The sequence below is a fragment of the Pipistrellus kuhlii genome, unplaced genomic scaffold (genome assembly GCF_014108245.1).
Source record: "Pipistrellus kuhlii isolate mPipKuh1 unplaced genomic scaffold, mPipKuh1.p scaffold_m20_p_145, whole genome shotgun sequence".
Classification (NCBI taxonomy): Eukaryota; Metazoa; Chordata; class Mammalia; order Chiroptera; family Vespertilionidae; genus Pipistrellus; species Pipistrellus kuhlii.
The window spans coordinates 167,501-183,493 of record NW_023425455.1 but is presented as its reverse complement, the minus strand read 5'-3'; the positions used below and the strand labels follow the sequence as shown (position 1 = coordinate 183,493).

General features: G+C 64.9%; 1 protein-coding gene across 3 annotated transcripts in view; it reads right to left on the bottom strand.

The window, feature by feature from the left end:
• The window catches only part of LRRC4B (leucine rich repeat containing 4B), a 50,834-nt gene that overhangs the window by 20,683 nt on the left and 14,158 nt on the right, over positions 1-15,993 (bottom strand). Inside the window, exons 1-3 of one of the 3 annotated variants that reach the window (XM_036437628.2) lie at positions 13,473-13,485; positions 10,183-10,216; positions 6,132-6,463 (exon numbers count right to left, since the gene is read on the bottom strand). In XM_036437628.2, the coding sequence (XP_036293521.1) occupies positions 6,132-6,428 (297 nt within the window). In that variant the 5' untranslated portion in view covers positions 6,429-6,463; positions 10,183-10,216; positions 13,473-13,485. Of the gene's footprint in view, positions 1-6,131; positions 6,464-10,182; positions 10,411-13,472; positions 13,486-15,993 lie in introns of those variants that run through there. The other 2 variants (XM_045581625.1, XM_036437627.1) reach the window with 2 other exon arrangements.

Sequence of the window (15,993 nt, the reverse complement as noted above, 5' to 3'; positions counted from 1 at the left end):
CATCATCAGACCCGCGGGCTGCCTCTGGGGCCCCATGGAGGCTGGGCTGCCCTTTGGCCTGACCCTGCGGCACCCATCAGTGTCTCCTTGGGATGGGTGTTTCTGAGGACGGAAATGCACCTCTGCCAAGAGCTGTCACACACCCAGTGCACATGACCTCACGGGCCCCGAGGGGCCCAGGGCAGCCGGCTACAAGCCTCGTGGGTGGATCAGTCCATTATTAGGCTGAGTGCACGTCCTCTGAGCCACCAGTCCCTCAGGGGCACATTCCAAAGGGGTCCCCAGGGAGGACTGTGGTGGAGCGGCTGGAAGTCCCCTGGGTGTCTGGCCTGACTGGGGTGGGGGCAGGGCGCGAAGGGCGCCCATCAAGGGGAATTCTGCAGCAGTTAAAGCAACGGAGCAGGCAGTCTCTCTCTCTCTCTCTCTCTCTCTCTCTCTCTCTCTCTCTCTCTCTCTCACACACCCACACACACACACACACACACAGCCACGTGGATGGCGCTTAACAACCCAGGCCGAGGGAAAACAGAGAGATAAAGAAAGCCATCTATAACACGGCGTCATTTACATGAATTAAAAATACACGCACACAAAGCAGCAACAATAAGCACTTCCCAGGACACACACGGGCAGAAAGACCCACAGCAAACAGAGGAGGGTGGCTGGCTGCGGGAGGAGGGGACGGATCGGAGGAGGAGCAGGCGGTGGAGGAGGAGGGATGCCGCAGCCAGCGCCTCCCGCCTCCCGGAGGAGCAGGAGCAGAGCCCGGGGGTGGGAGCTTGCCCCTGCCCCCCCCCCCCCCCAGGACACCCAGGGGTGCCCGGCCACAGAAGCTTCCCCAGCCAGTGCCCCAGCCCAGCCCGCTCCTTCAGGGCACTGTGGCTACGAGGCAGAGGGAAGGCTGGTCCCCGGGCCTCAGCCTTGAAGGCTCACAGGCCCGGTCCAACCTCAAACAGAATGAGGGACCTCACGGAAGGCCGGCGATTAAAATAATAATCATCATCATCATCATCCTCATCACACCCCCGTCCTTGCCATGTCACAGAAGGGCGTTTGATAAGGTGAGCCAAACTGGCTAGGGCTCTTTTTTTTTTTAATTTGAAGAGAGAGAAAAGCTATTATATAAGATGGGTTTCCTAACCCCAGCCTATTGTGCATGTGCCAAGGACGTGTGTGTGTGTGTGTGTGTGTGTGTGTGTGTGTGTGTAGCGTCCCGGTGCTGTGGGGTTGCGCGTGGCTTGCCCTGCGGTTCAGCTGTATTTTCTAGCGTTTCTAAATGAATTTGCATTCACTCTGGAATCAATAATTTAAAAATACAAGCACAGAGGCACACAATGAGAGCCAGAAAGGCTTTTAAAACAAAAGCTGAACAGCAGTTATTTATATCCAGATGGTGGGACTAAGGAAGGTTTTTAAACTTTTGTTTTTTTATTTGTATAATTAAAGAGTTGTTATTTTTAAAAGCGCCTCTAATTGCTCCCCAGATGGTCCCACTCCAGCCACCTCCAAGGTGCCTAGTAAGAAGGCCAAATCTACTGCCCTTAAAAATTAAAAATAAAATCCTCACCTGAGGAAAGGTTTTCATTGGTATGTAGAGAGAGGAAGGGAGAGGGAGAGACAGAGAGAAACATCGATGTGAGAAGGAAACATAGATCGGTGGCCTCCTGCGCATGCCCCGACTGGGATTCAAACCTGCAACCCAGGTACATGCTCTGACTGGGAGGAAGTCAGGCCTACAACTGTGCACAGGACGACGCTCCAACCGCTGAGCCGCATGGGCCACGGCCAGCACCCGCTCTGTGGACGGACACCCTCTGCCCTCGGGGAGTGGGCAGTGTCAGGAGTCGGTGGTCTCCAGAGTGGGGGGCGGGAACCCCAGGATGAGGAATAAAAGTGCTGGGATTTGGACTCGTGAAGGGAGCCCGTTTTGGTGTGCCTTTCTCTTTCCTTTTTTTTAAAAAAGAAAAAATATATTTTTATTGATTTCAGAGAGAAAGGAGATGGAGAGAGAGAGAGACAAACATCAACGATGAGAGGGAATCATTGACTGGCTGCCTCCTGCAGGCCCCACACTGGGGATCGATCCCGCAACCCGGGCCTGTGCCCTTGAGCAGGAATCGAACTGTGACCCCCTGGTTCACAGGTCGATGCTCAACCACTGAGCCACACCGGCCAGGCTGTGTGCGCCTTTCCGTGGCCACGGTGCCGAGCGAGCCTTACACACGAACTCATGCACGTCTGCGGGGCCACCCGTGTACTCTGACAGGGATGTGGACCCAAAGGTTTGGAGTCCGGGTGACAGGCACATGAGCAAGCAGGTCCCACCAGCTCAGGCTCAAAACCCCGGGCCATCCTCTCCCTCTGCCTCCCTCCCACCTCCTCTGCAGGGAAACCCTGCCATTTCCACCTTCAGGCAGACCCAGAACCAGCCCCCTCCCCGCCCCAGCCTGCCTGAGCCTCCGCAGCTCTCCTGAGCTCTGCACCAGCCGCCCGCTGTCCCGGGTCCCAGGCCCGTGCCAGCGCCTCACCCCCCACCCCCACCCCCATCAGAGCCCGCCCGGCCTCTGGCACAGCCACCCCGGCTCCCTCTGTGACCCCAACTCCTCACGGCCCAGCGGGCTCTGCCTCACTGCCCCCTCTCAGCACCGCCTCCCCTACCCCAAGCCCTGCTGGGAACGCGCTTCCCCAGATGCCCCACCTCCTCCAAGCCTGTGCCACCTGCACCAGCCTCCCTGCCTCCCCGCCTCCCCAGCGACGCCCCTCTCCCACTCCTCCCCACACCCTTGGGCGCCACTGCCTGACTGAGGGCGTCTGTGTCTCCACGGCCGTAGGCACAGGGAGGCAGGGCCTGGCTGTCGGCGTCGGGCACCCATGTGTCCCGGATGCCCAGGTCACGGCCTCCTACACAGAAGGAAACCCCGAGGCTTTTAGCAGGTGCGTTAGGGCAGGCAGGGGGCTGGGGGAGGAGCTGCGACCAGAGAGGGAGGCGGGACGGGGAGGGGTTCCCCTGGGGCACCCGGGGCGGTCCTCAGCGCTGGGGAGTGACGGGAGGCTGGAGGGGTGGCGCCCCGTGGGGACCTGGGGAAGGGTGGTCCTCAGAGGGGTGTGTCCGAGTGCCCCGGGGGCCGCTGGGAGGATGGGCGGGGCACTGGAGGCGGGAGGAACTGGGGGCGCAGCTGGCCTGTGCTCCCCTGAGCTCCCCGGGGCCTGGGCGGGTCTGTGCCCGCGCCCAGAGCAGGCTGGCACCTGGCGCTCAGCAGCCGCCCGTGGGACCGGACTGGTTGTTCGGTGAGACACGCCCCCCAAGAGAAGAGGGGGCGCTGCATGGCCTTGGGCTGCGGCCGGCGGGGACTCAGGCCACGCGGCCGCCAAGCGCCATCCCTGTTCCTGCATTGCCTGCCCCCTAGGCTAGACAGACGGACGGACGGAGGGGAGGCAGCGGGTGGGATGGGCTCTGCGGATCTGGGCATCACCTGGGACGGTGGCATCTGTGACCGCCAGGTGAGGAAATGGGGGGCAGGTGGAGGGCAGGGCAGGTGTGTGGTGACAATGGAGTCAGTGCCCCCTTCAGGGCTGCAGCTGGGGGGACGGAGGGGGACTCGGAGGTGATGGGGAGGCGGCCCGGAGCAGAGGACACGGGGGTCCCGCAGGAGCCAGGGGGGAGGGGGGGGCAGAGGGCATGAGGCCAGGCCCCGATGTTCCTGGACTAGACTCTGGCTTCCTGGTCCTGGCCCACGGGCCACCCCTGGGCGCTGCCCCCTCACAGCCCTGTTCCCAGGCCCCCAGGACGGGGGGGGGGGCACGGGGAGGGGAGTGGCAGCCCGGAGCCTCTCCCCCTGGGGCTGGGGCTGGGGCTGGGGCTCGGGCGGGAGAGGCCGGGGGACGGGGACCGACACCCCAGTTTTCCTGCTGAGCAGCACCTGGGAAAACTTAGGAGTAAAGCTCGGTGCTCAGAGCTGACCCGGCGCCTATTGTTGCCTCCAAACGAAATGCTCGCCGGCTGCGAGCTCACTGAGGATGGCTCTATGCGGACACAGTCAAACGCAAACGGAACGCGGTTTGAAACCCTAAACTAGAACCGTGAGCCCACGCCTTCGGAACGGGGGTCTCAGCCAGCGGCCAGGCCCCCGGAATGTGAGCAACATCTGGAGACTTTCTGGGAGCTGGACCGAGTGGCCAGGGGTGCTGTTCAACACCCCATGGTGCCCAGTTCACCCCCACAGGGCCTGGGTCACCCCACTGAGCCCGGGTCACCCCCACTGAGCCCGGGTCACCCCACTGAGCCCGGGTCACCCCCACTGAGCCCGGGTCACCCCCACTGAGCCCGGGTCACCCCACTGAGCCCGGGTCACCCCCACTGAGGCCGGATCACCCCCACTGAGGCCGGGACACCCCACGGAGCCCCGGTCACCCCACTGAGCCCGGGTCACCCCCACTGAGCCCGGGTCACCCCACTGAGCCCGGGTCACCCCACTGAGCCCGGGTCACCCCACAGAGCCCGGGTCACCCCACTGAGCCCGGCTCTAAGCCCGGGACACCCCACTGAGCCCGGGTCACCCCACAGAGCCCGGGTCACCCCCATGGAGCCCGGGACACCCCACTGAGCCCGGGTCACCCCCACTGAGCCCGGGTCACCCCACTGAGCCCGGGTCACCCCCACTGAGCCCGGGTCACCCCACTGGGCCCGGGTCACCCCCACGGGGCCCGGGGCACCCCACTGAGCCCGGGTCACCCCCACTGAGCCCGGGTCACCCCACTGAGCCCGGGTCACCCCACTGAGGCCGGGTCACCCCACTGAGCCCGGGTCACCCCCACTGAGCCCGGGACACCCCACTGAGCCCGGGTCTAAGCCCGGGACACCCCACTGAGCCCGGGTCTAAGCCCGGGACACCCCAGGGAGCCCGGGACACCCCACGGAGCCCGGGTCACCCCACTGAGCCCGGGACCCCCACTGAGGCCGGGTCACCCCACTGAGCCCGGGTCACCCCACTGAGCCCGGGTCACCCCACTGAGGCCGGGTCTAAGCCCCGGTCACCCCCACTGAGCCCGGGTCACCCCACTGAGGCTGGGTCACCCCACTGAGCCCGGGTCACCCCCACTGAGCCCGGGTCACCCCCACTGAGGCCGGGTCACCCCACTGAGGCCGGGTCACCCCACTGAGCCCGGGACACCCCACTGAGACCGGGTCACCCCCATGGAGCCCGGGTCACCCCCACTGAGTCCAGGACGCCCCCACGGAGCCCAGGACGCCCCCACGGCCTGGATGACCTGGCCCCAGGCACCCACAGAGCAGAGGAAGGACCCAGCTTCCAATGGGCACCTTTCTCCCCACAGCCTCACCCAGGGCCGCTGGCCTCACAGCCGTGAGTAACCAGGTGGCGGCCGCCCTGCGAGCACCAGCTTCATGCACTGCCGGCCCAGGCTCAGCGCTCCATCCTCCCCAGCTCCCATGCGGGCTCGTGGGGCCAGGACCACCCTACACCCTCACCCCAAACCCACAGGCAGGGCTCCCCCTTCTCCAGGTGCAGAGACGGGCGCAGACCCGCCACCGCGGGCGAAGCCGCACAGACAGACCGGGCAGCGCGGGCTGCGGCCCAGGGCCAGGCCGGTCCTGCTGGGCGAGGGGCCGGTGGTTCCGCCCCAGCCCAACGCCCTGAACCCAACACCAGGCACGGAGTCCGGGAGCCTGGTGCAGGCCCAGGCCGATGGGGCCAGGCACGTCTCCCCGGTGCCCCGGGGCCGCCCTGCAGAGCGGGCAGGTCACTCATGGCCCTCGCCCGCGCAGGGAGCAGGGACTGGCCACCCCGTACCCACCCCTGTGCCCCCTCCCTGTGCCCCTCCCTGTGCCCCCTCCCTGTGCCCCTCCCTGTGCCCACCCCTGTGCCCCTCCCTGTGCCCCTCTCTGTGCCCACCCCTGTGCCCCTCCCTGTGCCCCTCCCTGTGTCCCTCCCTGTGTCCCCTCCCTGTGCCCACCCCTGTGCCCCCTTCCTGTGCCCCTCCCTGTGCCCACCCCTGTGCCCCTCCCTGTGCCCACCCCCTGCCCACCCCTGTGCCCACCCCTGTGCCCCTCCCTGTGCCCCTCCCTGTGCCCACCCCCTGCCCACCCGTGCCCACGCTGGCGGCCGGCTCACCTGGATGCCGTTCTCCTGCAGGTTCAGGTACCGCGTGTTGACGGGGATGCTGGCCGGCACCTCGGCCAGGTCCCTCCGCGTGCAGATGACCCGGCTGGCCTGGTTGCTGCAGGAGCAGGCCGCGGGGCACGAGGTGGCGGGCGGGGAGCCCCCTCCGGCGGCCGCGGCCAGGGCCGCGCCGCCCTCGCCGGCCCCCAGGGGCGGGGAGAAGAGCCAGAGGAAGAGCAGGGCCCCGCGGGGCCAGGACATCCTACCGGGCGGCAGCGGGGGGCGCGGGGAGCCGCAGGCGCGCGCCATCCTCACTGGTCATGCTCCGCGCGGGCGCCGGGGGGCTGCGGGCGGGGGAGAGAGAGGAGAGGCTCAGTGAGGGCCCGTCTGCGCCCCGGACGCCCAGCTCACCTCCCTGCCCCCATCCCATCCCCTCCTCTCCCTGTGGGGAAGGTGGTGCCCATTGCACAGAGCGGAAAACTGAGGCCCTTGGCCAGTCAGTGGAGAAGTCGGCCAGATTCAAAACTTAGTTCTCGCTCAGCTGGTGTGGGTGGACCCGAGGTTGACCAGGAGGTCACGGTTCAATTCTGACAGGGAACATGCAGGCTCCACCCCCAGGGTGGGGCGTGCAGGAGGCAGCCAGTCAATCAATCTCTCTATCATTTTTTTTTTAATAACGATGCTTTTTATTTATTTATTTTTAATATATTTTATTGATATTTCACAGAGAGGAAGAGAAAGGGATAGAGAGTTAGAAACATCGATGAGAGAGAAACATCGATCAGCTGCCTCCTGCACACCCCCTACAGGGGATGTGCCCGCAACCAAGGTACATGCCCTTGACCGGAATCGAACCTGGGATCTTTCAGACCACAGGCCAATGCTCTATCCACTGAGCCACACCGGTTTCTGCTCTCTCTCATCATTGATGTTTCCCTCTCCCTCTCCCTTCCTCTCTGAAATCCAGAAAAAGATTTTTTTTTTAAAGTAGCCCTTTGCATGAATTCAAGAAGATGGGTAAACAGGCGGGATGGAGAGAGAGACAGATGAGATCAAGGTGGCAGAGAAAGGGGCAGAGCCCACAGACAGGCTCCCAGCACCCCAAGCCCCACCCTGGTCCCTGGCTGCCGGCTGGAGCCCCTGCGCGCAGGTCCCAGTGTCCTGTCCTGTCCCCTCCCGGCCCCTCCCTCCTGGAGAGTTTGCAGAGGCCCAGCCTCCCCCTGCCCCCGGGGCCAGGCCCCAGCTCCACGCTGCTCTCCGCCCCTCGGCTGGTCCCGGCCCCGTGGGCCTCCCAGCAGCTGCAGGCACCTGAGTTAGACTCACAGGGGAACCAGGAGGACCGAGGGCCGCCAGACAAGGAGCCATGATGGGCGAGGCAGGGGCTGGAAGGGGCGGGTGGGGGGGCAGGGGCTGGTGGGGAAGGGGCGGGTGGGGCAGCAGGGGCTGGTGGGGAAGGGGTGGGGGGGCAGCAGGGGCTGGGGGGGAAGGGGCGGGGGGGGCAGGGATGGTGGGGAGTAGGAGGGGGGGGCAGGGGTGGTGGGGAGTGGGAGGGAGGGGGGCAGGGTGGTGGGGAGTGGGAGGGGGGCAGGGGTGGTGGGGAGTGGGAGGGAGGGGGGTAGGGGTGGTGGGGAGTGGGAGGGGGGCAGGGGTGGTGGGGAGTGGGAGGGAGGGGGGGGTAAGGAGGGTGGGGAGTGGGAGGGAGGGGGGCAGGGGAGGTGGGGAGTGGGAGGGAGGGGGGCAGGGGTGGTGGGAGTGGGAGGGAGGGGGGCAGGGGTGGTGGGGAGTGGGAGGGAGGGGGGCAGGGGTGGTGGGGAGTGGGAGGGGAGGGGGGCAGGGGTGGTGGGGAGTGGGAGGGAGGGAGGGCAGGGTGGTGGGGAGTGGGAGGGAGGGGGGCAGGGGTGGTGGGGAGTGGGAGGGAGGGGGGCAGGGGTGGTGGGGAGTGGGAGGGAGGGGGGCAGGGGTGGTGGGAGGAGTGGGAGGGAGGGGGCAGGGGTGGTGGGAGTGGGAGGGAGGGGGGCAGGGAGGAGGCGATGCGGGGAAGGGGACAGGCTGCCCGGAGGGAGCGGCAGGTGCTGGGGGCCACGGTGGTGCCCATGGGCCTGTGCTGGGCCGGACCCTGGGGCGGGGCAGAGGTGGGTCAGGCCCTCCCGCCCATTTCCTCGGAGGGAAGGAAAGGGAGACAAGCTAACGGTAACTCAGCGGTGACCACGGAGACAGAGCTCCGGGAATTCTGAGTAATTCCTTCCCTCGCAGACGCCCCCCCGGCCCCCGGCCCCCCGGCCCCCCAGCCTCCGGGGCCGTGGGGGGGCGGCGAGGGGCCGTTTACAGCTGAGGACACAGGTGCCGTGGAGGAAGCGGCTGTCCCGGGCCTGGGGCCAGGGGGAGGCCGGAGGGGCTGTGGCCGGGCCCCTCGGCCCCCAGCCCCAGCCCCAGCCCCCAGGCCCCAGCCCCCAGCCCCAGCCCCCGGCCCCCGGCCCCCAGCCCCCAGGCCCCAGCTCCCAGCCCCCAGGCCCCAGCCCCCAGCCCCAGCCCCAGCCCCCGGCCCCCAGCCCCCAGGCCCCAGCCCCCAGCCCCCAGCCCCCAGCCCCCAGGCCCAGCCCCCAGCCCCCAGCCCCCAGCCCCAGCCCCCAGCCCCCAGCCCCCAGCCCCCAGCCCCAGCCCCCAGCCCCCAGCCCCCAGCCCCCAGCCCCAGCCCCCAGCCCCCAGCCCCCAGCCCCCAGCCCCCAGCCCCCAGCGCACGGGGGGACACACGGGTGCACCCAGGCGCCCCGAGAGCCGCCGCACCCCACACCCGGCCGCTGGCACGCCCTCGCCCTCACCCTCGCCCTCGCCCCGGCCCCGGCCCAGGACTCAGGCCCCACGCACATGCGCTCCGCCCGCCTCCTCCGCAGTTCCCTGCATCACCTCAGCGCGATGGGGACGGCTGTGGTTTGTCTGTGCCGGGTGTGCGAGAGCGAGGGGAGACAGAGGGACAGGACAGAGGGACAGAGGGACAGAGACAGAGAGACAGACAGAGGGACAGAGAGAGACAGAGGGACGGAGGGGCAGAGAGACAGACAGAGGGATAGGACAGACAGAGGGACAGGGACAGAGGGACAGGACAGACAGAGGGACAGGGACAGAGACAGAGGGACAGGACAGACAGAGGGACAGGGACAGAGACAGAGGGACAGGACAGACAGAGGGACAGGGACAGAGACAGAGGGACAGGACAGACAGAGGGACAGAGACAGACAGAGGGACAGAGGGGCAGAGAGACAGACAGGAACAGAGACAGAAGGACAGAGACAGAGAGACAGACAGAGGGACAGACAGAGGGACAGAGACAGAGAGACAGAAACAGACAGGGAGTCAGAGAGACAGACAGAGGGACTGAGGGATAGAGAGACGGACAGAGGGACAGAGAGACAAAGGGACAGAGGGATAGAGACAGACAGACGGACAGAGAGAGAGGGATAGAGACAGAGGGGCAGAGAGACAGATAGAGGGACAGAGGGACAGACAGAGGGACAGAGACAGAGAGACAGAAACAGACAAAGGGACAGAGAGACGGGGGGGCAGAGACAGACAAAGGGACAGAGAGGACGGGGGGACAGGAGGACAGAGGGACAGAGAGAGGTTTGACTGTGTCTGTGCCTGACAATCGTTTTTCTGCCGGGCGGGAAGTGGGGTGGGGGCGGCTGTGCGTCCCTCTGGCGGGAGGCGCTGGGGTCCCGCTCGCCAGCCGGACGGACGGACGGACGGACGGACGGGAGGCCCTGCCTGTCCCAGAATGAGCCCGGGGCTGTTCCACCTCCTGAGACCCGCGCGGACCCCCACCCCCTCTGAGCCGGGCCTGGAGGCTGGGGCCGGGCCGGACGCCTGGGGTGAGGGAGCCGCAGCCGCAGCAGCAGCCGCGGGGCCCAGGCCTGCCTCCCGTCCACCTGCTCGCCTCCCACGTCCCCCTCTCCCGCCGCCCGCCCGCCCGCCCGCACCCCTGGCCGCTTCTGCCTCTGCAGCCCCCCCAGCCCCGGCCCCTCGTCCTGCCCCCTCCCACCGCCCGGCGCCCGGCGCGGACACTCACCCCGGTGCTGGCTCGGCGTCCGCAGGGCCTCTCCCTGCGCCCAGGCCCCCCCCGCATGCCGCCGCCCCGGGCTCTGCTCCCCGGCTCTCCGGGGTTCCGTTCAGGTCGTGCTGGTGGGGGGGGGGGACGCAGGGGCTTCCTGGTCTCCCCGCGCCCCCCCCTTCTCGCCTGTCGCCCTCCCCACCCCAGGGGGCGGCTGTCTAGGCAGCAGTCTCCTCCTCCCTGCGGCCTCCCCTGGCCCTGCCCCCACCCCTCCTCCACTCCCCCACCCACAGCCGCTGTCCTGGCCGGCTCCCCCCGGCCCCTCTGCCTCCGGGGTCCCTCCTCAGGCCGCCGCCCCGGCCCGGCTGCCCCTCTCTGTCCCGCTGCCCCCGGGACCTCGGGGCCCCCCCTCTCCTCCCTCCATCTCCTCCTCGCTCCTCGCTGTCCGTCCCCGTCACCCTCTCATTGTCCCGGAGCCTGTCTCCGTCAGACCCTCTGTCCGTCCGTCTGTCCGGGCCCCTGGGCCCGGCTCTGCCTCTCCCTCTGCCTCTCCCTCTCCCGGATTACAGTTTCTGGTCACACGGCAGTGCAGAGCGCCGCCCGCCGCCTTCCTCCCTTTCTCTGCTTCTGGACGGGGAGGGCGCCTCTGCTCCTCCCGCCCCGTCCCCGCGCCCGCAGGCCCCTCCCCCGCTAAGCAAAGGCCCCGTTATCTAATTAACCCGTGGTTCTGGCGGCGGGAAGGTCGGAGCGCGGGGGAGGACGCGGATGGCGGGCCGCCCAGGAGGGGGTCTGGGCCGCGCCAAGCTGCCTCGTGGCGCACACAGCTCCTCGCTGCAAAGCAGGCGGACCCCACCCTCCCGCGGCCACACCAGCCCTCCGCACCGCCCAGCCCGGGCTGGCAGCCTCCTGCGGGCTCCTTCCCGGACCCACAGCCCCGCACAGCCCTCCACCCAACACCCCCAACTGGGCCCCCACAGACGCCCGGACCTGCAGCCAGGCCAGCCCGCTGGTGCCACAGAGCCGTGCAGCGCCCCCTGACCTCAGCCACGGCCGATGCCGCCTCCCCATCCATTTGTGCAAAATGGGCAGGGGCTGCATTTGTCCATTTGACTCAGCCAGACATCCACCCTCCATCCATCCATCCTCCATCCTCTATCCTCTATCCATCCATCTATTCACCCATCCTCCATCTATCCATCCTCCATCTATCCTCCATCCTCCATCCATCCATCTATTCATCATCCATCCACCCATCCATCCATTCATCCACCCACCTATCCATCCATCCTCTATCCTCCATCCATCCACCCTCCATCAATCCATCCTTTATCCTCCATCCATCCATCTATTCATCTATCCACCCAATCCATCCTCCGTCCATCCATCTATTCATCTATCCATCCATCCACCCATTTATTCATCCATCCATCTATTTGTCCATCCATCCATCCATCCTCCATTCATCTATCATCCATCCTCCATCCATCTATCTATTCATTTATCCATCCATCCTCCATTCATCTATCCATCCTTCATCCATACATCTATTCGTCCATCCATCATCCATTCTCCATCCTCCATCCATCCATCCATTTATTCATCCATCCACCCACCCATCCATTTGTCCATCCACCCATCCATTTGTCCATCCATCTATCCATCCATCCTCCATCCATCTATCCATCCTTCATCCATCCATTTGTCCATCCATCATCCATTCTCCATCATCCATCCATCCATCCATCCATCCATCTATTCGTCCATTCATTCGTCCATCCATCCACCCATCCATCAGTCCCTCCATCCACCCATCCATTCATCTATCGGTCATCCATTCATCCACCCATCTGTCCATCCATATGTCTGTCCAATACTTTCCGAGTCCCTGGTACATGCAGAAACCGGTATAGGTGCTGGCAAATGCCACCTGCACACTCAAGGCCCAGGACAGCCACGGGCCCTAACAGACAAGTAGCAAGAGGAGCGACCCCGTCAGCGCCAGGGCCTGGGCTCGGCCGCTGGGCCTGCCGTCCCCGCGCTGTGTGGCCCTGGGCGGTGACTCACTTTTCTGAGCTGCAGGAAAATGCTGTGAAACCAGGAGGGTAGTGTCCGTCTCCCAGGACCCTCGGGGCCTGATTAGCTTCCTGCCAGGACCTGCCTCCACCTTTGGGAGACGTGCGGACCCACCATGGCCCTGGCCCGGCCACCCCCAGGGATCAGAGGAGCCTCCTCGCTGATCTCCCCACCTCTACCCTCGCCTCCCTCTCAGCCTGTTCCCACGCCAGCTGCAGCCAAGTGTCCCATCAACATCCTGGTCGGATCCTGCTCTCCTGTCTTAGCAGCCTCCCCAGGCCCCTCCCCCAGGCCCTCCCCAAGACCCCTCCCCCAGACCCCTCCCCAGGCCCCTCCCCCAGACCCCTCCCCAGGCCCCTCCCCCAGGCCTCTCCCCCAGCCCCCTCCCCCAGGTCCCTCCCCCAGACCCCTCCTCAGACCCCTCCCCCAGACCCCTCCCCCAGACCCCTCCTCCAGGCCCCTCCTCCAGACCCCTCCCCCAGGCCCTCCCCCAGGCCCCTCCCCCAGGCCCCTCCCCCAGGTCCCTCCCCAGGTCCCTCCCGCCTCTTCCTGTTTCCAGAACAGGCCGTGCAGCACCTGCCTCAGGGCCTTTGCACCCGCTCTTCCCGCTGCCTGGGCCTCACGCCCGCGCTGTCCCTGACCCCTCAGGTCCCTGCGGAGAGGCCCCCTTTCCCGCGAGGCCATCACACAGCCGCCTCCCCCTCTGCTTTCTTTCTCTGTGTAATCGCTCACCGTCGCCCTCTGTAAGCTCACACACACACACACATACACACACGCGCACACACACACGCACACGCACACGCGCACACACACAACACACACAAACGCACACACACATACGCACACACACACACGCACGCACGCACGCACACACACACGCACACGCACACACACACGCACACACACACGCACACGCGGGAGTGCGAAGCCCCTGCCCCGGAGCCCGGCGCGGTCGGTGCTCAGTGAACACCGGGATGCGGCGCCACGGCGGCGGGTCCGTGTTCCTCCCGCTACCCGCATCCCCCCGCAGGCTCAGCCTCACATCCCGACCTGAGGTCCCTCCCATCCCAGGAGGCCTGCCAGCCCGACGCCCAGACACGGCGCCAGGCCACGGCGCCCCCTGTGGCTCCGCCCGGACACCACACCCCGGGTACAAGCTGCAGGTGCCCCCCGCACACGCCATGCCCCAGGGAGCTGCACCTCAGACGCCGCCTGAGGGAGCTACGTCCTCCGACACGCACCCCCGGGGTGCAGGCCCACCCTGCTCTTCCCGGCACGGCCCCGAGGCCAGGCACCCGTCCCCCTGGGACACGCGTGACACCGCGAATGACACGCACTGGTAACAGTAACGCCAGCCGCTCCCCTGGACGGACCGGGCCCCGCCCTGCGGTCCCCATCTCCCCTCTGAGAGGAGGCTGCTGTCACCCATTTCACAGATGGGGAAGCTGAGGCACAGAGGCAAGGCCAACACAGAGGGGCCCCGGACCCCCAAGCTCACCATGATGGCCACTGCGGCCCCCTGGGCCCGGCCACCACCCGCTCCGACCCAGCACCTGCCCCGTGCCTAGTCACATGCCAAGCGCGGCCCAGACCTCAGGAGATGTGCCCACAACCAAGGTGCATGCCCTTGACCAGACTCAAACCTGGGACCCTTCAGTCTGCAGGCTGACGCTCTATCCACTGAGCCAAACTGGTCAGGGTCATAAAAATTATTAAAAAACAAACAAAAAAAACCTCCACCAAAACCCAGGTCTGCTTCAGGCTTCTCCCCACGGCCCTCGGAGAAGGGGTCTGTGCTTGCGTCCATTTTACAGATGGAAAAACAGATCCGGAGAGCTGAAGGCACGGGCCGAGGGTCACCCAGCCTGCATGCTGCACGAGACAGCTGGGATTGCACCCCAAGGCCAGCACTGGGCCGAGTCCCCCACGGGGCCCCCTAACCAGCGCCCGCCCCCGGGAGAGGCCTCAACGCCAGCGCCTGCCCTCCACCGCCACCTGTGCCAGACAGGGAGAGGGGGTGCGGGAGGCAGGGAGGAGCAGGTTGGGGCTGGGGGGTGAGGGACGGAGGGAGGGAGGGAGGGAGGGAGAGAGAGAGAGAGAGAGAGAGAGAGAGAGAGAGAGAGAGAGAGAGAGAGAAGGGGCAGGGGTGTGAGCTGAAGCCCAGGGGAGGCAGAGGTGTGGGGTGAGGTGAGGCCTGCCTCTGAGAGCTCCCAGGCAGATGGCAGCTGGGAAGGAAACCGGGGATCCAGGGGAGGCAGGGCGAGGTGAAGGGGGAGGCAGGGAGCCTTCTCATCAGCCAGACTCGTTTTTCTGGGGGAAGTTCAGGAGGTGAGAGAAAAGATAGGAAACGGACTGACTTCGCAGCACGAGGGATGGGGGTGAGATCTAAAGAACTTTCTGACTGCGAGGGAGCCCAGAGCCACGAGGGCGGCAAGACATCAAAGCCAGGGAGCGCCCGGCACTTCTCTCCTGGCTGCCCGTCCTGCGGGGCGGGCGGGCGGGAGCTGCCCGGTGGGAGGGGGAGGGTACGGGCAGCACAGGCAGGGGGATGGACAAACCACGTCACGTGTGCATGTCCCTCAGAGCCAGCCGTGTCCTAAATACTTTAAAAATAAAAGCCGGCCGCCCTGGCCGGTGTTGCTCAGTGGGTTGGGCCTTGTCCTGTACATCAAAGGGTGGCCAGTTCAATTCCAGGTCAGGGACCAGGCTGTGGGCTCCAGGCCATCGATGTGCCATGCTCACATCCAATCAATGTTTCTCTCTCCTTCTCCCTTCCTCCCAGTCTAAAAAAAAGCCTCCATAAAAATTATTTTTAAAAATACGTATTTTATTGATTTTTTTTACAAGAGGGAGAGGGAGAGAGAATTAGAAACATCGATGAGAGAGAAACATCGATTAGCTGCCTCCTGCACACCCCCACTGGGGATGTGCCCGCAGCCAAGGTGCATGCCCTTGACTGGAATCGAACCTGGGACCCTTCGGTCTGCAGGCCGATGTTCTATCCACTGAGCCAAGCCGGTTTCGGCCATAAAAATTATTTTACTTAAAAAAAAAAAAAAATATATATATATATATATATATATATATATATATATATATATATATATATATATATTATTGATTTTTTACAGAGAGGAAGAGAGAGGGATAGAGAGCTAGAAACACTGACCAGCTGCCTCCTGCACACCCCCCACTGGGGATGTGCCCACAACCAAGGTACATGCCCTTGACCGGAATCGACCTTTCAGTCTGCAGGCCGATACTCTATCCACTGAGCCAAACCGGTCAGGGCCATAAAAATTATTAAAAAAAACACACCAAAAACAAAAAATACCCACCAAAACCCAGGCTTGCTTGATTCCAAACCTCACAGTGGGGTCTGGGGAAATCAGGAAGAGACGAACCACAGACCCCCAGACACAGACAATAACTTGGGGAAGGCCTGGGGCGGGGCGGACACTGGGCGGAGGGGGCAAATGGGAGAAAATGGGAGACATCTGTAATACTATCAATAATAAGTAAATAGCCCTGGCTGGTCTGGCTCAGTGGATAGCGCATCAGCCTGCGGACTGAAGGGTCCCAGGTTCGATTCTGGTCAAGGGCACAGGCCCAGGTTGTGGGCTCGACCCCAGTGAGTGGGGAGGGGGGCGTGCAGAGAGCAGCTGATCAACGATTCTCCTCACTGAAGTTTCTATCTCTCTCTCCCTCCCCCTTCCTCTCTGAAATCAATAAACAAAACAACAAATAAATAAAATA